Here is a 25,815-nt window from a genome sequence, read left to right on the forward strand (position 1 = left end):
ACACACACAAGTGTCGGCTTCGTACAAAACCATCACTAAGTTTGTAGCCAAAAACATTCACATGCTTTCGGTTGACTGATTAGGGCAGAAACGTGCATCGTGAATAAAACAGCCTCTGTACCTGACCTGTACAATTCCCATCTCAGCTGTGTTCTGCCATTGACACAGTGAAGTTATCCCCAACTCTCTTTGTACGTATTCCTGAGAACCAGCTCACCTCTGGAATGTCTCCAATTCATTCATCCATCATTCAGTCAACAAAAAAATGTGTCCTGTGCCAGGTGGGGACACAGAGGAATAGACATGAACCCTGTGCTGGGGAGGCTCGCTGACTGGCCCATGCAGCTTATCTAACAGCGTCAGCCTAAGAACTCCGTTTTAGTTACCTGCTTCTGTTTCGCAAAGCTTCCTAAGGTCAAAGCGCTTTCCTCCTGCCAAATCCAATTCTCATCAGGTTTTTTTTTTTCTTTTTTTACATTTTTGACATCAAGTTCCACCTAGTACGAGGCCGTTCCCCAGAGACACAGTCTTTGCCTGGTTTCCCACTTCTCGTCTACTCGTGGCGTGATCTTTGCACATTTCACAACAAGGTCCCAGTGACATTTCCCCAAGGTTCAAATGCTTCTTTTCTTGGTAAACCAGTCTCCTCGAGGCAGGATTTACTTACCTTGTTTACTAACATAACCAGCTAATACACTTCTCAATCTCCTGCTTTGTTCAAACCCTTGCCACGCACAGTCTACAAGACTCTGAAATCTGTTGCGACAGAGCCCTGGAAGAATGCTGCACTGGGAGGCACCTCCATGCTCCTAAGGACCACTGTGCACACCTACATGAGAGCCCTTGTGGCTCTGGACCGCAGCGACACCTTTACGTGCGCCTCCGCTAGCAGGACGGGTACCCCTCGGGGGCAGAGACTGTGTTCTGTGTTTGACACCCTGAGCAGCCCTCCTCACCCATCAGGACCTTGCAACGTTTCCAGTAGCAAATCCCCATTGTCTGGTACGCTGAGCTTCTGGCTGGACTTCTGGTTCACTGCTCATGAGAGTGCTTTTTGTCCCAGATGGAAATAGGCTTTTAATAAGAACACGAAGGAAACATTCATTCATTCATTAAGCGCTATTCTATGCACTGGAGAATGTTTAGCGCCCCTGGACTCAGGGCTCAATGCCACTAGTGTCCTCTAGTCCTTGAACGTCCCCAAAGGCCATCTTGCTATCTAGGAGGACTGAAGCACAACCCCAGAGGACAAGTTGACAACTATCAGGCTATGTTGTTTGAAAGGCAGTCGTTACAGAGAGATACAACATGCATACGAAGTTTAGCCAAAAAAGCCGTCTTTGTCTCTACCTTTAAAACTTAAATCTAAGCTCTGATTTTATTAGTCCAAACCTTCAAAGTGCAATGGGAGGTACCGAAATTCTGGGTTTGGGACAAATTTGTTTTCAGATCCCATATCTGCCATTCAATTACTTGCTGACAACGGAAGGTTGTCATGCACTGGAACCTACAAAAAGGAGGAAAAACAACACTTCCTTCCTACTTATGATGTCACCAAGACTGACAGCACGGTTATCTTCATGCATTCCTTCGAACTTACTACCTCGGAGTCCTCCTCCGGTTTGCCAATATTCCATACTAATGAACTTTCTGCTCGGGACAGTCTAGAATACTTTCCTTCCCCAGTTCCTGTGATTGCCTTCTTCTCCCTTCTGTTTAATGCACCTCTGGGCTTCATCCCATTTCTGAGCTTCCTGAACATGCCCCAGATCCATTTTCAGGGTGTACTGTACCCACCCCCTGGTCTCTCAGCTCCTGACCATCCAAAATGTTTCTCTCCCAAGGCTTTTAGGAGAGCAGATGGCTTTCTCTGGCCCTCTTAAGTGTAGAGTTGTTTCTATGGCTATTTGGAATCCCAAATAGACTGGAAATTTCCCAAGTGCACACACATCCCTGTTTTTATTCTATATTCCCATAGCAACCATGCATTCAATAAATATAATTTATGATTATCCATCAGAAATGTGGGTATAGCTTTCCTTCTTTTACATATATTTATAAACTGTATTTAAGCATTTCGTGCGTGTATTTTTTTCTTTTTATATCTTTTACATTTTAGGTCACTTTAAACCCCAGTGAATAATTCTGACAGTGAATTCTCTCCACAAAATGACTAGTATTGGACCGTCTGCAATTAACTGTCAATAAATGCTTCCGGGTTTTTGGCAGTGATTATAAGCTTGGCCTAAGGCACTGACTTCTTCTATTCACATAGATTCTAGAATTAGATTTTACAGCTAGAAAGAATCTCAGAGGTCATCGAATCCATCACCCTTTCCGTGTTTTCAGGAAACTGAGGCTCAGAGAGGTTAAGAATCGTACTCAAAGTCACACGGCTAATAATCGAACCAGAAGAAACTGGACCTACTCATCCCCATTCCAGTATTTTTTCCCCAATATCTCATTCCCCCTCAAGCTTTGCTTCGCCTTCATTTAGAAATGTATAACAACAGCTTTCTAGTCTCTTAGTATTTGCAGGCAGCAACCCTGAAACTTATGTTTGTGGCATTATTGCTCCACTTACATAATTAAAGTATAATTTTTGGATGTAGGAAATGCTAGAGATGGCTAAAATGTTCAGCATCTTTTAAAGTCGTGACCAGAGAGTGATTACTGAATACATCGTAACGCAGTATGAGCTAATTAAAAGGCATTCACCATTCCGCCACAAACTAATAAACAATAATAAAAACGACTGCAAAGCACTCTGCCTTTGCAAAGTGCTACAGTGAACCAGTTCCCTGCCCCCAGAGAGGGAAGAGATGCCAAGTATTATTAGTAATCTAGCATGCACAACTTGGCCTGAGATGAAGTGCAGAAGATTTGACTCCGAAACGACCCGGAGCAGGGTGGGATTTAATGGAAGAAGGGAATGGGCTTCCTCGGTACCCGGTGTGATTTTCTGAGCTCACCGGGCTCCATCCAACAGGCTGGCAGAGGGAACTTAAACACAAAGGTGCTCAAAATGGCCACTTTCCTCAACCCCCAAAGCCCCGATGGTCTGAAGCAGACACGGAGGGCCCCACTCCTTGTGGGTCTTGGGCGGTGGGGGTCTCTGCCCTTTCCTCTCAGCGTTGAGGGGCTGCCACCTGGGGGCAGTTCCCAGACCAAAGTCCAGACACCGCCGGCGTGTGAACGCGAACCCGCACCCTTGAATGGCAGCAGCTGGCTCTGGAGAAAAATGCAACGACTGTTTTCCTGCCCGGCTTTCAGGGGCCGCAGTTCTTTCTTGGCCGGGCTGAGCCGATTTCTAGGCGACACCCACTCCCCCGCGGCCCCCGGGCCTCCCCTCTGCGGGCCCGTCCGCTCCCTCCCTCCCGCGCCCGCGCCCGCGCCCGGGGCCCAGAGACGACAATGAAGCTGGCGGGCTGACCCAGCTGCTTCAGCTCGCGCCCGGGTAACCACGGCAACCGCAGGCTTCAGGAATGCGCGCTAATTGAAGGCCGAGTTTCCTCCCACAGTGATGAGCAACAAGTGAAGCAAAAATAGTGAGGCGGGATAAAGGCTTCGAGGGAGCAGGGGGTGGAGGGGAGAGCAGGCGCAGCGCGGGACTGGGTGGCTGGGGACGAGGGAAGGCAAAGGGCGCCTTGAGACCTCGTCTGTTCTCTTCGCCACCCAGGGTCGTGAAGAGCTAAGTGGACGCCCTTTACCCCTCAGACATCTTAGCGCAACATTGTCAGTGAACAGTCCTTAACCATCTCTTTGCTGGGCCCCTTTGATTGGTCCTGGTAAATGAATGGCGATGTGTACATCCCTGGGATCCCACAAATGGAACGCCAACTAGCAGCAGGGGTCCGGCAGGTGAAGGAAGGAGCCGACCCTCATTTGCCCCCAGTTTCCCTGGATCTTCTGTTCTGTTCTCTTCAACCGAAAGGAGAACCTTCAAGGCGGTCACATTTATGGGGCGACCATGATACCAGTTTGGACACTGTAAGTTTATGCCTGTTGTCTTGAGATAAATTATTACAAGTTTCTCCTTTTCCCTCTCAAGGATCCTGATTTGGACAGTAAATTATGAAGTCACCCTATCTAAAGCCTTTCTAGAGCCATCCAGGGCCTAATCCAAGTCAGGAGTTTCCCCAGACCCCTCCAGACTTCAGCGAATGGCCTGTGTGCTGTACTCCTTGCATTCAGGCACTAAACGCCGTGTAATTAACTCGGGGCCATCCACTGAGAAATAGGGGCTTCCGAAACAACCTAAATAGAGCAACCAAAACATAGCATGCTGGGACAGAATGTCCTGAAATCCACTAGCGCGAAGATTCCCACGGGGCTGATTGGGGTCACCGCTGGCAAGGCATTGCCCAAATGTCATTAAGGAACCGAGAATCTATTAGTAATAGGATTGCCAATGCACAGATGGCTCATTAAAGCCTCTGCCTATGGAATGGGCTAAAGGGAAATCAGCTCTTCTAGCAGGAGCCCCGGAACGCAGAACTCCCTGCAGAGCGTTCCCTCAGATCAAGCATGAGGCACCAGCAATGAAATGTGAGGGGTGGGAACAGGTGGGAGTTCTTACTTATCATGTGCCATTTAATCCTCACGATAGACCTTCCACGTAACTTTTATTACCCCTTCCCCATTTTTACAGATGAGGAAACCGAGGCTCAAAACTGAGGCTCATTAACATCGACCTACCCAAGGTTATATGGCTGCACTGAACCCAGGGGTATCTGACCCCAAAGCTCTTCACAACAGACCTTGCCAAGTATCCACACGGACCTTGGGTCAAGATCAGGGTTTTGCTACATTGGCACTATGGCCATTTGGGGCCACGTAATTGTGTGTAGGAGGGCCGTCCTGTGCATTTAGCAGCCTCCTTGGCTCCTACCCACTAGATGCCATAGCACCCCGTAAGTTGTGACAACCAAAATGTTTCTAGACACGGCCAAATGTCTCCTGGGGGGCAAAATAGCACCCTGTTGTGAACCAATAGCCTAGATACTTAATATCAAATACAGTCTTAACCTTTTCTCATATTCTCTAATTGCTTCAGAAATACAATATTTATCTTTATCAAAAGACAGTAATTTTTATAGGGACAAGATGGTGTCATTTATTTACTTTGTATCCTTACTGTGCTAGAGACATAGTATGCAAAAAAGACTAGTTGAATGTAAATCATAATTTCAATGTAAACCATACTTGAAGCAAAACTAACTCTACTGCATGGTGCCTATCATACAGCAAGGGTGCGATTATGCACCAGAGAGGTCTAAAGGCCATAGGAGGCTTTCTGCAAAGAGTAAAAGGCGTGATCCCAATTCTTTGGAGCAACCACCACCCCCATTCCACTGCTCCTACAGTAGAATGGTTGTTATTCATGGTCGTTAACCAGAATCATATTCTAGTTGATGCCTGGCTAACTTTCTAGTTCTTCCACCAGAGGCATCGAGGTATGCTCAGGGCAGAGCAGGCTAGGGCTAGGAGAGAGAACTGGGAAAAGAGGCAATGGGGATGAAGCCTAAAGGGCTCACTTCTCATTAGTTCTCTGGCTCTCCTTCCATGGGACCTGGTACGGTTATCTTGGCTCTTCTGGATATCTGAAGGCACAGGTGTCCACTGAAGACAGAAAAGATGGCACCGCCCCCCTGGTAGAATCAAGTTCACTTGAGGTCTTTCATGCGCGGCCAAGATAACTGAGGTATAACTGAGTCTACAAATGAAAACATGGGCACAGCCCGAATCCAAAGATGTTCCAGAGGAGTAACCCCCAGGTTTATGGCTAGAGTGTGGTTCTGTAATTAACTCCTTCTCTCCTTTCTGCCAGGAGTAAACTTTTTCTTTCTTCTCCCCCAATTCTTTTTCCCTCTTCTTCTGTTTGTAAATCTTGGAGAGAAACAGCAGCAGCCACTCGGAGAGATCAAAGTTTTAGCAAGCAACAAAGACCTCCAAGGAGGCTGTTGCCATGGGAACCCTGGGAGCTGAAGCCCTTTTAATCGGCAAATCTCCTTGGTTAGCAGCACCAGGCTGGGGCTGGCAAAGAGGAAGAGAAGGAGGAGGAGGAACCTTGGCAACAAGTAGCCTTTCTTAACAGCCAGAACTAACGTCACAGGGGTGGCAATGCAATAGGATTCAGACTGAGGCGGCATGGACACCGCGGTGAGCGCTAGAGCATTTCTGCTCAGGCTTACAAACACCTGTCCAAATCCCTAAGGTCAATGGCAAGTTCTGAGATGTCCCCTCCCAAGAATTCCCTGATTTCTGATGATGTTCTTTTTTTTTTTTTTTGAGTTTATTTATTTTTGAGAGAGACAGAGAGAGTGAGCTGAGCAGGAGAGGGGCAGAGAGAGAGACAGGGAGAGAGAGAATGTCAAGCACGTTCCTCACTGTCGGTGCAGAGCCAGATGCGGGGCCCGAACTCACAAATCATGAGATCGTGACCTGAGCTGAAACCGAGAGTCAGACGCATAACTGACTGAGCCACCCAGGTGCCCCTCTGATTGTGTTCTTAATGGTTTCTTTTTTTAAATGTTTATTTATTTATTTTGAGGCGGGCAGTGAGAGGGAGAGAGAGAGAGAGAGGAGTGTGAGTGGGGAAGAGGAAGAGAGAGAGGGAGACAGAGAATCCCAAGCTGGCTCTGTCAGCACAGGGCCCAGCACGGGACTCAAGGGGCTTGAACTCATGAACCATGAGATCATGACCTGAGCCAAAACCAAGAGTGGGACACTTAACTGACTGAGCCAGCCAGGCACCCCTTAATGGCCTCTTAATACGAACAGGCTGGGGGCACCTGGATGGCTCAGTCAGTTAAGCATTCAACTTCGGCTCAGGTCATGATTTCACGGTTCATGGGTTCAAGCCCCACACCGGGCTCTGTGCTGACAGCTCAGAGCCTGATGCCTGCTTCAGATTCTGTGTCTCCCTCTCTCTCTGCCCCTCCCCTGCTCATGCTCTCTCTCTCTCTCTCTCTCTCTCAAAAATAAATAAACATTTAAAAAGAATTTTTTTAGATACTAACAGCCTACAAGGTTTATTTTAGACCACAGTAACAATTTCAGGCACGGTGTTGTGAATAAATTGATTTTATAAAAATTCATGTATGTCTGTTCCTTCACCCCTTGCCTAGGTAATATATGCTTGCACTTCTGAGTAAGTCACAGAAGGAGATGGAAGGAAAAATAGAAGCGTGACAGAAAAACAAAGGTAACTCTGTGGCATTACCGTCACAGGGAAGAATCAATCCCAACTTAGCACCTCCTCACAAGGACCTGCTGGGAGCAAACCTATTTCTGGCTTCCTGGAATAGCAATGCATTTGGCCTGTGAAGAAGCCGAAATGGATGAATTCCACAAAATATTAACAGTGTTTGTTTTTGCCTGCCTTCTTCATTTGGAAACAACTGCCCAATTTCCCTTTAGGAAGCTACTCCTTTTCCCTTTTCCCTTCAATGCATACAGTTCAATGGGGGCTGGTGGCCCGTTTGTATGCTCCTCTGCCAGAGCACAGCCACCCCCAGCAACAGGACTTCTGCCCGCCACTGCGAAGAATGGCACTTTGTCCTCCTGAGATGGAAGGCATTAAAGACCATTTAACTCTGGACCTGCTTGGGGCCACCTTTGCCCCAAACGGAGAGCCTGCCTGAGAATTAAGCTAACCCAGAGGAGACAGAGATTCTTTAAAATATAATCTGGGGGCAGTTGGGGGGCCCAGTCAGTTGAGTGACCAACTCTTGACTTCAGCCCAGGCTGACACCAGGGTCGTGGGGTCAAGCCCCACATTGGGCTCCGTGCTGAATGTGGAGCTTGCCTAAGATTCTCTCTCTCCTTCTCTCTCTGCCCCTCTCCCCTCTTCTTGGTCCAGAAGCAGGCTCTCTCTCTAAAATAAAATTTAAAACTTAAAAAATAAATAAATAAGGGGAGTCTGAGTGATGCAGTCAGTTAAGTGTCCGACTCCTGATCTTGGCTCAGGTCATGATCTCAGAGTTTGTGGGTTCGAGCCCCTCATCAGGCCCTGTGCTGATGACGCTTGGGATGGGACCCACTTGGGATTCTCTCCTTCTCTCTGCCCCTCCCCTGCTTGTGTGCGCTCTTTCACTCTCTCTCAAAATAAATAAACTTAAAAAAATTTTTTAAATAAATAAATGAAATACAATGTAATCTGAACATAGACATACTTGAACTTGGACTCACCAATTACCTAAGCCAAAAAAGTCCCCTAAGCCGGGTTAAGTGTCTATCCCTTGCAATCAGAAGGGTTCTGAAGAATACATTCATTAGCTGTGGATAGTGAGATTTTAGGAGACATTTTTTCTTTTCTACATTTCTCTTCTGATTGAAATGCTTACAATACACATATATCATTTTTTCTAAAACGGAAACAATATTAAAGCAAAACAAGACTGCAGTATTTTAGGCATCACCCTATATAGAGAATTAATTTTGCGATCTGTGGATCTTCTATTTTTTTTTAATTTTTTTAAATGTTTTTATTTATTTTTGAGAAGAGAGAGACAGAGCCTGAGTGGGGAGGGGTAGAGGGAGAGGGAGACACAGAATCTGAAGCAGACTCCAGGCTCTGAGCTGTCAGCACAAGAGTCTGATGCGGGGCTCGAACTCACAAGCCATGAGATCATCACCTGAGCTGAAGTCGGACGCTCAACCGACTGAGCCACCCAGGCACCCCAGCAATCTGTGGATCTTTTAAATAACTCAAAATCATAGACAGGACTCTGAAAGCGATCTTATTTATCCTAATATTCTAGACAAGAGAACCTGTTCAATGTTGAAAGCTCATCAGAGAGGGAGTTTCTGTCATTTCCTCCGCCAGCCATAATTTCCAAAAGTTACCATTAGGAAAGTCTTCCTTAGCTTTAGTCTAAACACCCCTTAGGTAATGTTCTCTTACTCTATTCTCGGTCCAGAAGCAGGAGTGTTCATCCACCCATGTTTCCACAGGGGCCCTTTCCCTCATTTTTCTATTTGAAGGCACTTCAAAAACAAGCTACCACATGGGACATCAGAAAGAAGGGGTCAGGCCCTCATATTGTGCGTAGAGAGAAGTAAGACCAAGGCGAGCTGCTTTTAGATTTTAAAATAATAACTTCTCTGCTTGAGCCTTCCTGAATGGTGAAGTCCTTTCCTGCCAGCTGGAGCTGCCCGAGGGAACTTTACTTCTATCCAAATAGTGGCATGGTTCCAGGTTATAAACATCCTGTCCTTGCCACAGATCTTAGACCAATGTCTAATCTCAGGGTGGCAGGTTCCTGGACATTCCCTTCTTCTGTCCGCTGGTATGGCCCTATGATCCCAAACATCTAAATGTTTCTAAGGTACCTGGCACAGTCATCTCAAAGCACCCAAAACAGCAAGTGCATTTCCAACTTCAGTATGACTTTACTTTCTGAATCATCAAAAAGAGATTAAAGAACGTTCAGTATAGTTTTTGTGTTTAATGTTGAATCAGCGGTTGTCCTCCCATTTCTCTGAATCACTTGTCTTCAGATATTTCTGAAACCTCTGAAAGAAGCATCCAGAGCGATTGGTAGAGGGTTCAGATGTATGGGGAAAGGAGGGTGGGGTCACACTCAGGGAGAGGTATGCAATCCAGGCAATGGCAACTATGCCTTTGAAGTGAGTGCCTAGGTCAATGGTTATAGGCAGTTGCCCTTAGAAATAAAGTGAATATGAAAGCTAATCTGGGACAAGTAAAAATGATTGCCCGTGACCTCAAAGCAGCAATCACAATTTTTAAAACATGGTTTATGCAGGGGAGCATTCTATAGCTTCTTAATATACACAGGTCATGTGGTACTGTGGAAAGAAATGAGGCTAGGAATCAAAACATTTAGGTTTGAACATTAAAAAAACATTTTTTTAAAAGGGGGGGGCAGTGCCTGAGTGGCTCAGTCAGTTAAGTGGCCAACTCTTGATTTCTACTCAGGTCATGTTCATGAATTCAAGCCCTGCATCGGGCTCTGTGCTGACAGCACGGAGCCTGCTTGGTATTCTCTCTCTCTGCCCCTACCCTTCTTGGGTGCTCTCTTTCTCTCTCTCTCTCTCAAAAATAAATAAATAAACATTTAAAAACATTTTTTAAACATTTAGGTTTGATCATCAACACTGTTTGGTTTTTTTTTTTTTACTGGGATGATTGTTATAAAACCTGAACATTAATTTCTTCATTTAGAAAATGAGGAAAATAATACCTGCTATCCTACCTTATTACATGGTCATTATAGAAGAAATTTGTGAACTACAAATTATTATCAGTGTATGTTAATATTAGTATCATTAGGAAATGTATGTTAATATTAGTATCAGACAGAGTAATGGTATTACTTTGGTGGACTTTTTTTTTTTTTTTTTTTGGCATCTCACATCCATTCTTCTTTTGTAACAGTGCCTCAGTTTACTTTGGGGAATTAATTCTTCTCCATATCTGGATGGACGAGCCGCCAAGAGCCCCTGGTCTCCCAAAGCTAAGCACTGGACACCTGTCCAAACTGGGCCGACTAGACTCTCTCCTGAAACTGATTCTTGAGCTGGAAAATGCAAAACCAGAAAAAAACAATTGAATTGATTTTTTTTTTTTTCTGGCTATGGAGCCCTAAAGACATTTTCTATTAATTCTTGCTACGTAGACCCTAGAGCATCTCTGGCACCACAAGGACTGTGCTGTGTTCACTAAAAAAAGACTTTTACTTTTTTCCTGGGGAAATACAAAGTAACAGCGTAAGTGACCCATGTCACCGCCAGACCTGGCAGCAGAAAAGTCTCACGTGACCTTTCTCACTCTCTCTTCCCAAGCAGCTGAGAGTAAATGTTTCCGGTACAGCTGAGCCAAACAAGGGAGAAGCTTCTCCCTTGACAAATGAGAGTTGGTCCTATATCTGAAGACGACATGGTCCAGTGCTACTGAGAAGCTTCGTTCAACTCGTCGAGAACCAAAGTCATTCTCCTGCCCCCCCCCCCCCCAACCTGGTTTCCAACCTGCGTCCTCTCTTAGTTGATGGAACACCTGCCTACCCAGCTAGCTAGAGATCATGGTATCCTTTTGACTCCTCCCGCTCTCTCCTCTCCTTTTATACATTAGTCACCAAGACCCATCACCTTCCACCTCAGAAATGCTTCTGTGTTGTTCTCAATTCACTGCTCTGGTTCAGAATCTCCTATGCTTTCATCCCCACTGCTGCAGCACTCCCAGGGCCCATCCTTCTGTTCCAGCATTCCTTTTGCGCTGTCTACACTGCTGCTAATTATAGTTTTGACCCTAAAATCTCACTTCATCCTTCTTAGTATTTCTTTACCGGATCCCCAAAGTCTTCAGGATGAAGTCCAAACTTCTTGGTCTGACATAGAAGCCGCTTCACAACTGTGCTCCGTCAACTTTCCCACCTTCACCTTTGTGAGTATGGTGAGAAAAATAAACTCAACTTTGCCTCTAATTGACCCCTTCAACTCATCTCTCCTTACTGATTGGTCATCTGAAATTCAAACCAGCTTTCTGCTCCCCACTTTGTGACCGTCTCCAAGGAAAGCTACTTTCAACTCTTTCCAGGCACCATCAATAGTCTCTCCTCATTCTCATGGGATTGGTCCTTTTGACCCTGACCTACTGCAAAAGACCACAGCCTATTCTCTGTGGCTTCCTTGTGAATGAGCATCACCCTGTACAGTCTTGTAACCAACCTGTACCCCTTCTATCTCTGTCACGAGGACTGAAGTCCTGGGAGGCCATCTGCTCATTTGTCAAAGTAGTCACATCCCCGTCTATCTACTTTTCAGTCCAAAATTTTAAAGTTGAAATGAAGCTCAAAAGTTACCTACACGCCATTTCCTATACATAAATGTCTCATTTATAACAACTCGTAAGAAATTTTTCGCCCTCTTGGGACGAAGAAATCACTGTTCCTCAGAATACTTACTCCATCTGTAGGCGTCTCCAGTGGCTACGAGTTGTTTCTTCATACTGAGATGGATTCCTGCCCCTGGTAACCTCTGCTCCTGGTTCCAGTTCTACCCAGCCACGCAAAGCTTCCAGTCCCTCTTCTGTACAATTTCACCTCTGATATGTGGACATGCTTCCCATAATCCCTTTCCCAGTCCGCCTTCATTAGATCAAACCCTCTCAGCTCCTCCCAACCAAGCATTCCTCATTAAAATTCAATGACTGAACCAGTGGCTCGTGGAGGTTGTAATTAGCAATCTGTGGACCCAGTTATATCATCCCTGAGGATTTCATGACTCCTTGAGATTGACCTCAGACATCAGGTTGCTCTCCTGGGCTCACATAAAAGGAATACCTAACAATCAGGCCCGCAGGAGGTAACAACCAAACAATTAGAATTTTAGAAACCGCGACAATATTTTGACTCATTCTCTATAGGGTGTCAAGATAAAGACGACTCCGAATTTTGCACCTGGAAAGTAAATACAGTAGTTTATGTGGCCAGAAAGTTCTCACAGATTTCCAAACAACTTCTTTCAATGAACATCACAACTAGTATTGCCCTAAAAAGTTGTTTATACACGGCAAATTAGGGGCGCCTGGGTGGCTCAGTCGGTTAAACGACCGACTTCGGCTCAGGTCGTGATCTCACGGTCTGTGAGTTCGAGCCCCGCGTCGGGCTCTGTGCTGACAGCTCAGAGCCCGGAGCCTGCTTCAGATTCTGTGTCTCCCTCTCCCTCTGACCCTCCCCCATGCATGCTCTGTCTCTCTCTGTCTCAAAAATAAATAAACATTAAAAAAAAAAGTTTACATGGCAAATATATCACACTCTGAGCATTTCTAATTAATGTGGAGCGCAGCAGGAGGGTATGTTTCTCCCCTGCGAGAACCCCAGCATGTATCTGCTCATCTCACAGATAAGCTCCTTCTCCTGTGATGAGTTCATCTGCAGGCTCCCCAGTTTTCTTTGACTGTTCTTTTTGGAGGGACACGGATTTCTGTTCTTCATCTTTTCTCTCATCATTGGTGACCATTTTCAGCTGAGCCTTTCTCTCACCCACCTCTTTCTGTCCTCCGGACAGACCGCATCGTCCCCCTAGCGACCGTGTGTTTCGATCCAGGGAAATGCCCTTCCTATACTTGCCGCACATCCTCAGATGACAAGGCTTTCCCACTCTATTTGTTTCCCCACGTTTGCAGAAGTGGGAACAAATGATTTAAAGTGCTTTTTACCTGGCCTCATTTTCCTGCACAGGCAATTACTTCTCTGCAAATGGCTGCACTAGCCAAATAACTGTGTCCACAATTAGCTAATTGCAGGTTCAATGAGCCACTTGTTCCTTCAAACTTGGCCATTAGAGTTGTGTGATTGGGCAGAAATTTATCTTTCTATTCCCCTCTGATCTACAGAGTCACAGCAGATCCCAAATCTGATTTCCCCGCATTCTTTTACAGTGTGAATCTAAGCCTTTTTACTTTACTTCCTTTTGTGTATCTGGATTCCGTTCTTTTACAAACCGCAGCAGCTACGCTTTATATATTAGACCCAAGGAATATGTATTTGAATTAAGTCAACCCTTTAATAGGGGTTATCATTAATTAGAGGGTGAATTATTAATAAATTATCCATTTTATAAACCGTGAAAGTAAGGCTGCAAAACAGTTGATTTGCCAAAGGCAAGCAGTCATAATAGAGTAAAACTAAAAACCCTAAATAGCAAACTCGACTTTCTCCCTAGGCACTGAGCTTCCCACACAGGGTAAAAATTAACCTTCAACCTCACTTGCCTTTAAAAGAAAGCACCCTTAAACATTCCTAAAAATCATTATCACCTGGGTTCTTTGAAACTACAAAAAATGTCATTTCTTTTAAAAGCTGCTTGAATTTTTCTCCTACAATTAATGTATTTTCTTTTCTCAATTTCTGTATATTTTACTCTAATTTTCTTGTTCAACCAACGCTTACAGAACATGAAATATGTGCTCAATTTTCAGTTTCATCACAAGGAGGTCATCTCCCACTAACACTCCTCCAATCCACTAGAAAAGTCGCCAAGAATAGTGAGTTTTCATTTATGAACAAATTAATATTAATAAGGACTAGATATATTTGCTTTGAGAATGACTCAGACCCTTTTAGGTTTCAAGACATCTGCCTTCCAATAAACACTAGCAGACTCTCCGATGGTTCTTTTCACCTGGAACATTTTATTGTTAAACTCTCTAGTTTACAGCCACCCCTCCTCATGATTGTCCTGAGTGTCTGTAACTGAACGGGAAACGATCCCCCAAGTCTCAGGAGATCCTGACTCACCAACAAATCCTTCTCTCTCAATTGTCTCTATTCTGCTTCAAAAGCCTCTGGCATTTTCTTCAACACTTAGCGTATAAAAAGGTAAGTAAAGCCTAAGAGCAAAGAGAAATCAGGGCTAAAGGTACACAAGTGGAAAGGAGGGAAAAACAACTCTAAGAAAGCAGAAGAAACACTCAGGACAATGCTAAAAAAAGGGAGGGGGGCACAGCCTCCAAGAAACAAGATACAATAACGCCTACTGCTCACAGAGAACATGTACTAAAACCAGTTTGCGCACAAACGATAAAGCCTGCGTGTGCACCTGCTGGGATATGGAGGGAGAAGTGAGGCGGTCGAAGACACAGGTGCTGCTGATGCTTTTCACTTACCCAACACCAGCAATTCTGCCGAGTCCTCGTTTTTGCCCTCCAGGTCATCAGGGGTAGTGATAATACAGTAATAGAGTCCGCTGTCTCCCCACATGAGTTTTCCAATTTGAAGATCAGCATCTGTGATCACAAAAAGAAGTGCCCAGTCCTAAAACTGCCCCCTGAAAGGAAAACACTGAACACTAGAGGGTGAGAGAAGGGCCCTTCTGGATTGTTTACAAGTCTGCTTCTCCACTTAGATGGCAGCTGACGAGATGTTTGCTTTATTTCAAACAAACAGACAAAAACCCAATAGCAAACAATAGCGTCCCTAAGGTGAGACACTTAGTGTGTCCCCAGAAACTGGTCTAGGGCCAGTTCAGTTTTGGGAATAGATGACTGCTTGCAACCAACCAGATCTGCAGAGGCCCCTGAAAGCCAGATACATGCCAGAATTACCCTGGACTCCCAGAAATGGGCTGGCTTCACAGGAGTTCTTCAAAATTCACAGGTCACGTCAGACTCTTAGGCCCTTTTCTTGTCCAAAGCTTTAGGGGGCAGAAGGAAGGGTAGAATTGATGCAGAACTACCTGGGGCTTGGACCATGGCATCTACCCGGCTCTGTAACTTGATGCATTCATCCCTTCTCCCAGCAGAGCAACTTCCTAGGGAAGTGTGTTTTCTGAGTTTGGGAATGGGCCGTAAACGCTAATGCCAAGGTGTAAGGTTTTGAGAATATTCTTTCACTAGAATCTGTTTCAATTCAGTTCTGATAACAGGCTCCTCAGACTAGAGGTCGGGACCGGGAAAGACTATTTCCAAAGCTCATCTCTGTGTCTGTCCTAGATATCACACCCTTTACACTTTCTACACTCACTGTCCCATTAAGTAATTCGCTAAGCTTCTTGATTGCTTCCATCTCCCATAAAATCAAAATCTTGAGGGGTTGCAAGGCTGAGACGCTGGCATCCCCTTGTGTGGGGGAGGGTGGAACTAATCTCCCTTCCATTCCTGGATTCCAAGCGGAGGCATCATTACCATGCACAATCGTGATCTCTCTGCCCCTGTAGAAGTCTCCCAGGGTGACGGTCGAGCCCTGTTTGGAAGCCACCACTCGAACAGTCCTCCTGCTGTCTAAACAATCCAAGTAGGGGTCCCACTCCAGGTTTCTTTTGCTGAGAGACTGGGCCCGGGGAGAGGACATGCCCAGGGATTCCCCCATGCGATCCTGGCAGTAGGACTTGAACTTCCACTGCACGACGGCAGGCTGATGGGAAGACGTGGAGAAGTGGCAGCGAAGCACGGTGGGCTGGAAGAGCATGGCCACCTTCTTCTTGTCAGGCACTGTGACTTGAAGGCCGTCAGCCATGGCTGCAAAACACAATGAACATGTCCAAGTGGTATCCACACCCTGGACCTTGCCTCCCATCACACGGTCGCGCCTTTCCACCTCACCTCCCTGATCTGTCCCTCCTCGCCTTCCCCATCACAGTTAACGGCATCATCCCATCTGGCTGCATTGTCCAGAAACCTGCCCTCACTCCCGATATCCAGTCGGTCACGAAGCCATGTCCATTTGATCTCTTAACATCTTTAATATTTCTTCCCTCCTCTTTGACCTCACTACCATTGGTTTTGTTGGTGCCCTTTTGATTTCTTGCTTATAATATTACAATAATCTCGTCTCATCTCCCCGCCGGCCACTGCCCACATGCCATCCATTCTCCTTGTTATATAATTCAAGCAGTCTTTCTAAATCTGGCTGCTGTGGCTCTCCTTCTTAGAACCCTTCACTCAACCTCCCTGGCCTTCAGGATAGAACCCAAAGCACCTGGAAAAGATGTAAGGTCCTTCATCATCTAGTTCTTCTTACCTCCTCAGCCTCACTTGTAGTGGCACCTTTATTTGAGTACCAGCTTCCAGGAACAACCAAACAAGCTAAGAGTTTCCCCAGGTGGGACATGCTATCTCACACCTCTGGGTCTTTGCACATGAAGCTCCTGGTTTCTGGAATGCTTTCTCCTCACTTCTTTCTTTGGGAAGCTGTTTTCCACCCTTCAAAGCCCAGGTCAAAGGCTTTCTGTAAGTCTTCTCTGACCCTCAGTCCATTCATCACTTCCTCCTTTGTGCCGTCAGAATCCCAGCATCCTTTTCTAGACACTTCTTTTTTTTTTTTTAATTTTTTTTTAACGTTTATTAATTTTTGAGACAGAGAGAGACAGAGCATGAACAGGGGAGGGTCAGAGAGAGAGGGAGACACAGAATCTGAAACAGGCTCCAGGCTCTGAGCTGTCAGCACAGAGCCCGACGCGGGGCTCGAACTCACGGACCGCGAGATCGTGACCTGAGCCGAAGTCGGACGCTTAACCGACAGAGCCACCCAGGCGCCCCTCTAGACACTTTTTATAATTACTTTGCAAGAATTTCTTTTCATGCCTGTCACCCCCATCAGATTTGTCAGGTAAGGAATGTGTCTTATCTTACTGTCCTGGCTTGTGAAGCCCATAGGTGCTCAACTAATATTTGATAACTAAAAACAATGAAGCTGGGAAGTATAACTTCAGGAGGAAGTGACTTCCCTTCCAGATGATAAGCTAGCAAAGGGGACAGAGATGAAGGGAAATGAAAGCTTTAAGAGAAATGAAGATTTTCAGATCAAAAGCAGTAGACTAAGTTCAAAAGCTTTGAAGGTTCATCAAAAAAAAAAAAGGGGTAGGGGAGAGAAGGGTACCTGGGTGGCTCAGTCGATTGAGCGTGCAACTCTTGATTTCAGCTCAGGTCAGGATCTCACAGTTTGTGGGTTTGAGCCCCACGTCAGGCTCCATGCTGACAGCACAGAGCCTACTTGGGATTCCCTCTCTCCCCCTCTATCTGCCCTGCTGCGCATGCTGTCTCCCTCTCTTTCTCTGTCGCTCAAAATAAATTTTTTAGAAAAGGGAGAAAGAACGCTAGAAAGCAGACGAGAAGTTTAAGTGGCGAAAAGATACAGCCTGAGGCTTTGTCCAAGAAAGAGAGGGAAATTTCAGTGAATGGAAGACCAGGGGAGTATTTGAGAGGCAAAAGGTCTCTATTAACTTAATGGTGAGATCTACAAATTCCAAGCAAAGAGAACTTAACTTTCTCAGTTCAATGAGAGAATCAGAGGAGTTTCTACCTTGATCTAACGTAGAAGCAGAAACAGAATGATGATGAGAGGCAGAGAAGGGAATATGAACAGAAAGACATGATAAAGACGCTCTGAATTAAGTCCAGGAAGGAGTCTGCCAAGTCAGCTGCTGGGAGCTTGAGACCCTAGAACTACAGTGGACTTGAGGCACGCGAGGAAGGAATAGTTTCCGCGGGGCGCCTTCTGTCCTTTATTCCTGCCAGTGTTCAAAATGACATCTTGAAAGCACACTCACCCTCACGGTTCCAACATACACTTATTTACCTATGAGTGTCTCCTATGGAAGGACCCTCAACAAAGGCAAAATACCACACTCGGGCTCCTGTCTTCGGAGTTCCAGACCAGCACCTCTCGCTATGAAAAACCAGGTTCTAAGTTCTTCTGGGGAGAAAACATTTTCCGCATTCTGTGAACATGAGGAAGTGAGTACAACAGAGTGTTTGAGATTCACCAAATCGTAGTGTTTTGAACCTACCAAGTGCTATAGAATAAGTGAAGGAACGTGCGTGCACATGAATGACTATCACTACAGGAATTTCTAAGACTTTGCAGAGAAGACGGTTACATGTGTCATAGCACGGTATAGTAAAATAGCAGTGGAATCAAATAGATAGTACTCATAATGCTTACTCACAGGGTTGTTAACAAGCATCACGTCACCGGGCACCTGTCCGGGGGAGACCCTACCGCAGAGGACTGTGACCGTGTCCTGCAGTGGTAGATCTCAAACACTAATCCTCCCTCACCTTTCCTGCTTTCTCTCTCACCTCCCACACTGAGGCTCCTGAATCTCCATGAACGTCCGCCACCAACAGGCTTGATGACCACCAGACTATGTACATCAGCCTCATCCAGGGGCAAATAATGCCAATCTGGAAGCTCACCGAAGAATCTCAGTTTCTAGGCTCCATTGCTTCCTTCCACCACGCCAAATGTTGATGTGGCTAATTCCACTGCTAACTCACAGAGCTGGCGTGGGAAAAGAAATTTCTTTACAATTTCTCCTGAAATTCCATTGCGTTAATTTCTAACCTTGTAATTCTTCTCCAAATCCCTATTCACACTCCAATTTTCCAGTTCTCCAAAAATGGGACAGAGAGGTGAAGGGACTTCGGTTAGCAGTGGTTCAGGCTGAATAACCAATCACAGGCATTGTTCCCAGTACAACACTTTGTACTTGACCACACCGCCTTTCTTCTCTGCTATCACTTCAGGCTATACCTGGGAAATCACATTTCCTAGCCTTTCTAGGATAAATAAAACCAGCAAAGAAGGCAGACAAAGTGTTGTATAAAAGCGTTGCTAAATAAAAGTATTGTACTTTTTTTGTTTGTTTGTTTGGTCAGGGTTTTGTGTTTTTGTTTGTTTGTTTGTTTGTGAGAGAGTTAGGTGATTACTAAGAATAACCTCCTTTACAGCTCTGTTCTCTGTTAACGAGATTAGCCATTTGACCAAGCTATTGGACTCCCTTAATTATTAATGCAGTCTAGTTGGTTCTCCGTTCATTCCAGGACATACAATATAAATCCATGCTCCAAAGAATCAGGAATACATTCTGAGAAACACCTACCATTTTACAGCATGAGAGCGAGAGTCATGGATTTTGGAATCCAGTCCTAAATTAGAGTCCAAGCTCTACCCCTTCCTGGCTGCATGACCTACAGCAAATTTCTCAACTCACCAATTTTAGTTTCCTCACTGGTAAAACCAGGATAATTATAACTACCTTACGGAATTGACTGAAGGCTAAATGAAATTTGAACCCAAGTACTTAGGACAGCATGGTATATGGCAAACACTCAATAAATGTAGCTGGTGCTCCTGTCAAGCACAGTCTATTGACTTCTGGGAAGCTATGAACCTAGAGCTGGGTGAGCACAGATACGAAGACGGGAGATGCTAAGTGCGTAGAGGGCAGAGTGTGCAGAAACTGCACGGGAACGCTAGAATAGGTAATTAGGAGTTGAACAGTGACAGTGCCTGGGTTTACTCATCACTGCACAGTCACACAGGCACCTCCTGGAAATCAGAAATGGAGGGTAACCCTGTGTGTTCCTGTGCAGGTATAATAGGAACCCTGGAACTCTCAGCTAAGGATACATCTGGACAACTGGAGAAGACAGGACGAAAAATCTCAAGTAAATCCCAGTTTATCGGATCTTTAAGGACCTTAAGAGTGAAGAAAGATGGAAATGCCAATCCCTGCTTTAGCTCTATGAACTTCAAACTGTAGGATGAATGCCACCCGAGTCTTGAGCCTGCCTTTAGGAACCCCAACCCACTCTAGTGGGGTCTGGAATTGCTCTTCTGGCCCTAACCCTGAATTCTGGGTGAGGGCTTGGATTCCTTATACCCACTACGTACCATCTCCTTCTCAACCTGTGTTTATCTTAGACGGTCTCCTCCTGATTTGCAATCCATTTGCCCAACTGGGACTGAGACCTTACTCTAGGCTCCAGTCTGTTTACCTGGGCCACGATACTAGCCCCTTCTCCAGAGGACTGAGTACTGTTTCCTCTCCCCCCGACACATGACTGAACCAAATCTGAAACCATGTGGCTGACCACCCAACTTGGAAAAATACCTCTCATATGGGATCTCCATTCCTACCACCAGATCAGGCCCCCCAGAGAGAGTATGTAACTGGGCGAAAACTAAGATTGATAGTTCCCCATGGGCACTGAGAGACGGCCTGGCAATACCCTCCCTCTGGTTCTCATTTCCAAGAGATCTGCCCTGGGGTAAGGTTAGCGTCCTGAGCTTTGGTCCTACTTCCCACAGAGTTTTTTCTATTTCACTATTTGTCAGATGCCAAAACCTAGTACTCCTTACGCTGGAGTCTACACAGGCTAATAAGAATATCTTTGCATGCCAGGTAAATAAATTAAAAATGGTCAGCCTCTTCGTGGTGTTCACCCGTGCATTTGATCTGAGAAATCTTATTCCCTCCCACGGTTCCAACTATCATTTAAGTCTCAGACCCTCAGCTCTCTGAAGCCTCATCTGCATGTTTTAACAGATACTTCAAATTCAACATGTCTAACCCCACTCATCATCTCTTTTCCCACTCCTTGCTTCTAGAGCAGTCCTTCCTCTCTCTCTAGCTCCTCCGCCAGTATACCCCCATCCTATCACCTCGGATAGAAATCATAGCTTTGATGATTTCCTCTCCGTCCCCGAATACATTTGGTTGGTCACTAAATCTAAACATGTCTCAAATTTGACCCTTCTCTATTGCCGCCATCACCCCCTTCAATTAGGTTTCTATTCCTCCTACTAAATAATAATTATGAAATGCTTACTGTGTGTCCGAAATTGTGCTATGCATTATTCATGTAGTATCTTAATGAATTCTCTCAAAAAATTCTATAGTTGTTATTATGTTCATTTTATACACGATGAACCTGTTTCTCAGAGAATGTATGTATCTTCCCTAACATCTCAGAGTTAGCAAGGAACAGTCAGATATGAACCCAGGCTGACGGGCTCCAAAGCTCTTGAGCATCACTTCATATAGGTCTCATTACCTCCTCAGTTTTATAATTGCCTCCTACGTGGTCTCCCTACTTCTGGCCAAAGACACGCTCCACATTTTTTTTTTTTTTTAAATCTAGAGTTGTTTTTTTAAAGACATATCCAATCATATCTGCTCCCTGCTTCAAGATTTCCATTGATTCCCCTTTCCTTCCGGGATAAGACCCGAATGCCTAGACATGGCATATAGGGTCTTCAATGTGATTTGGCCCCAAGCACGCTCCAGACATACTAAAACATTTTCCATTCTCTAGCTATATGTATGTTATTCCTTTCGCTGGGGAAACACCAGAGCATGTAACTGAAGGAGTCCCTGCGAGCCAGAGAGAGGGAAGCATTGGGTCATGCATACGTTGGCACAATGGGAAAGATGGGCCTCCGAGTCCAGGCACTGGCGACACCATAAGGGACTGCTGTTTCGGTGTCTGATAAAGAGATTTATAGAGGTAAGGAAAGAATCTGTGTTCCATCCTACAAGTGAAAGCAAGTATTTCAGAACACTGGAGAGAAAAGGTTAGGGAAGATAGCAGAAGATAGCAAAAGAAGCGAAGTAAGGTAAGGAATCATCCTTTATAGAAGGCATCAGTAAAATTTAGGATTCCTGACTGAGAGCAGCAAATAGCACACTGAGGATCACAGGTGAGGATTGGAGATTATGTGTTTTTCTACATTTGCAGAGGAGGGAATCTTCATTCTTAGACCACCAGACCATGCTGGCAGTTGTCATTGCGCCCCTGATCAACAGAGAAACTCCCCTTGCCTATCAAACTCAAATTCAATCAAAAGTCTGTTTGAAAACACTCTGTTAAGTTCTGGCAAAATTGATTTGAAAGACCAGTCCCTGATCTTGAGAAATTCAATACAAAGTTAATTTCTAACTCTAGGCTCCCTGGGGGCAGGAACCAGGATTTGGTTGACCCTGTATCCCCAGTATGTAGCAAAGCCACAGAATATGGCTAAAGCTCACACAACGCGGAATGAATCAACGGATGAAAGAATAAATGAAGGAGCGACCCACCCCCAGCACAGAGAATGGATTCTGGCCAATAACTAGAAAAGCTGCCTAAAAGTAGAGTGATGCGCGACGGCTCAGAGAGCAGCCCCCACCCACCTCAGCTAGTCACTAGGCCAGGGAAGATCAGCTCCAAGTAAAGACAATGCCTCCCTTCATGCGGCCAAACAAGGTCCTGCCCCAATTCTCATGGAAAGGAAAGGATTCCAGACGTGACAAACCGTGTTCTTGCGAGAATAACAAAAGCAGTATCTGAAGCAAAGCTGTTCTTATTTTAGCCGTTTCATTTTTTTCCAAAGCAAGTTCCTTTTCCCCACTAGTTAGTTGGTAAGCTATTCCTGCCAGCATCTTTGGGAGGCAGCTCAAGAAGCACAGTCCCCTTTTAGAGAACCAAAGATTGCTGCTGAAGGTCATGGACAATCATCATTGTAGGGATTTTCATCTTTAGAAATTTCGTATAAAGCTCATCCGTCCTTGAAGTTCCAGAAGTGGGATTCTGACCTCAGAATCACCCGTTGCCCAGCACACCTTGGCCGTCAGACTCCTAAGGTTTTGCTTCATTCCGTATGACAGTACAAATCTTCCTTCTCCTGCCTTCACGTTAGATCTTATTTAAGAAATTTATCTTTTGCCTTCACGCTTTCAACATATTGTCCCAATTTCTTAAGATACTGCCTGCCACGGGCGGGTTTCCTAGGTGTAGGAGATGAGTACAAAGTATCCACGCATCTCCTCTAGGTTTGGTCCATAGTCCAGAAGAGGAAATAAAGCTTGTCCATCCCTCAGTGGCATTGCCAGGATGGGAGCAAAGTATTTGGAGAAATGCTGCCCTGCAGGCTCAAGGTTTAAAGGAAAAGACAAGTCAGCTTGGGTCTTTTTTTCCCCTAAAAAAATAGGAACAATCCATCATCTTCCTGATGTACTTGGGTTAAAAAATAAAATACAAAGGCTTTACAAAGAATAGCAGACATTCCCTTGGTATTTGCCTAATATCTAAGCCCAATTATGCAGCTTTCCCACGGGTTCTGCAAGTTAATCAGCTTCCTTCTAACTCCTTTCCTGCCTCAATTGGCCAGGATCAGTTTCTCTTGTTTGCTCTCATGACACCTGATTGCTTGATCCACTTCAGCGTTAGGGTGACCAGATGTGCCATTTGGAGACTTTAAAAATGTGACAGCATTCTTGTGTATTTTCTCCCTGGTAGTCCTCAAAGGCAGCAATAGCTCCCCGTCTTCCACGGGGTTATGGTGAATGCCAGTGCTGCCCTGGCTCAAGTAGGCTTTGCTCATGGCCTGCTTATTATCTGCTGCCAATAACGCTGTACTTGTGCACACAGAACTTGCCATTCATTAAGCATACGTTCTCTGTGTCCAACTGAGCCACGCTTTCCCATTCTCGGCCGCCACTGTGCAGATGAGAGCCAGAAGCCTATCTCTTTTCTGTCTGATTTGCCTTGTCTTCCAGAGATCTGAAATGAACTCCTGGGTAATGTCTAGCTGGCCTACCTGCTGTTCCAACAGGACCAAAGCTGCACTAAAAGAGGTCAGTCCCTAGCCTGCAAGGCAGAGGTACTTTGGAAAGTGTCCTGGTTCATTTGGGTGGGTCAGATTTCTGAGATGGGCCGGCCATTTGGACAGAGAAAACTCCTATAAGAAAGTTCTGAACCACCTATACCACCTCGTTATCTGTATTTCCATGTCTAGACTCTCACCTGAGCTCCAGACCCAACGACACAACCTCATTCTCCGGGTGGATGTTACACAAGCACCTCCAACTTGTCACTCTATAGAGGGAGACACTAAGGGTCCCCCTCCGTCAGTAATGGAATTTCTCAGGGCTTAATCTAGCCAGCCAAGCCAGCCAAATACTATGCTTCCTGGCTTCTCTGTAGCTAATGTGGCCATACGTTCAGGATGAAGGTAGATGAGGAGAAGTGATCTGTGCAACTTCTGGGTTACCTTTCTAAAGACAAGCTGCCTGCCTGGCCCTCTGCTTTCCTTGCTCCAACTGGCTGAGAATGCCTGTCACTGGAGCGGTCTTGGCAGCTACAGGTGGGGAATGGCAAATTCACCCCCACTGGGCCTGGATTATTACAGGGGAGAGAAAGGAATTATTCTGTGTGAGTTATTATATTTTAGAGTCTCTTTGTTCGGGCAGCTTAGACTCTACTTTAATGAAATGCAAAATAGTGAAACTTTATCTCCCTCCCTGACATGTTTCTCCTCCTGTATTAGTTCAGGCCCACAAATGGCATCCCCAGCGATCCCAAGCCACAAACCCGAAGGCCATCTTTGACACTCCTGCCCCTTCACCCTGCACATCCAACCACGCCACCGCCACTCCTCCATGTCTAGTCACTCTGTGACTAACCCACTCTGTGACTCTGTGACTAACCCACTCTCCGCACTGAGGTCCAAATGGTATTTCTAAAATGTACGTCTGTTTGGGGCACTCCCTTGCTCTGACCCTTTTAACGACCCCTTCCGACCACTTCAGGAGTAGAAGGGACAACTGGCCCCATTTCAGAGGGGGCCGTTCTCCTTCATCCCTCCTGCAGCACCAAATTCCCCGACCACACTGGAATATTTGTAATGTTCAGCATCAGGTCCTCCCTGCTTCTTGTCTTTTTTGCACATGGCTGTTCCCTCTGCAAGTTCCCCTTCTCCCATCCCACTTTCCCCCTAGTAATTCTTCCTTATCCCTCCAAACTTGCTCGGCTATCACTTCTTCTAGGAGTCTCCTCTTGCTCTTACTGCAGTCACAGTACCCGAGAGGATGACATCGCATTGCCTAAGAATTTCCTATTCAGTGGTCCCTGCCATGAAATGACAAACTCTCTCCTGCAGCCTTTTAAAGACTCTGCTACATAGTAGGTACTCGACACATTTGCTGAATGATTTAACCCAGTTAATAGATCGTCTTATTTATTATTCCCAATTCGTTTTCCCTCTGGACTCTTGCATTGTTCCCTGTAGGCAGGGTACCACTTCAAAAACCATGGGCTTTTCCAAGGACTTGCATTGGCCAATGGAACATAAGTACATAAGACACGTAAGGCCATGAGACACGTCCAAGCAGAAACTTAAAGGGCAGATGCATGCTTTGGCTCTGGTCACTCTAGGCCCTCCCCCTACCCTCTTGAGCCCTCCACCATGACAACGGCAGGCCCAGCTAGTGGCTGCTTCTTCATCCCGGGTCTTGGAACAAGAAGACATTTGGAACTGAGCCAAGTCCACCAATTCTAGCCAATTCGTAGCTGACTTCAGCTCCTGTGTAATATGAGCAGGGGCAAATGTCTGCTCGTACGAGCTACTGAGATTTGGAGGTTGCTCCCTGCTGTATCAAAATGCTGGCTGATATGCCTATTTGGGGTTCATAATTCGTAATTGAGGACCTACTGTGTACCACGCATCGTGCTGGGAGTTTTACATAATTCCATTTTAATCATCACAACAGCCCTATAACGTAAGTTAATTTCCCACTTTCAAGCCA

General features: G+C 45.6%; 1 protein-coding gene across 3 annotated transcripts in view; it reads right to left on the reverse strand.

The window, feature by feature from the left end:
- Nucleotides 1-25,815, reverse strand: part of ILDR2 (immunoglobulin like domain containing receptor 2) — a 62,907-nt gene that overhangs the window by 31,377 nt on the left and 5,715 nt on the right. For all 3 annotated transcript variants that reach the window (XM_042924926.1, XM_042924924.1, XM_042924925.1), the window contains exons 2-3: nucleotides 15,650-15,982; nucleotides 14,633-14,752 (exon numbers count right to left, since the gene is read on the reverse strand). In XM_042924926.1, the coding sequence (XP_042780860.1) occupies nucleotides 14,633-14,752; nucleotides 15,650-15,982 (453 nt within the window). The remainder of the gene's footprint in view (nucleotides 1-14,632; nucleotides 14,753-15,649; nucleotides 15,983-25,815) is intronic.

This window comes from Panthera leo, chromosome F3 (assembly GCF_018350215.1).
Source record: "Panthera leo isolate Ple1 chromosome F3, P.leo_Ple1_pat1.1, whole genome shotgun sequence".
Lineage (NCBI taxonomy): Eukaryota > Metazoa > Chordata > Mammalia > Carnivora > Felidae > Panthera > Panthera leo.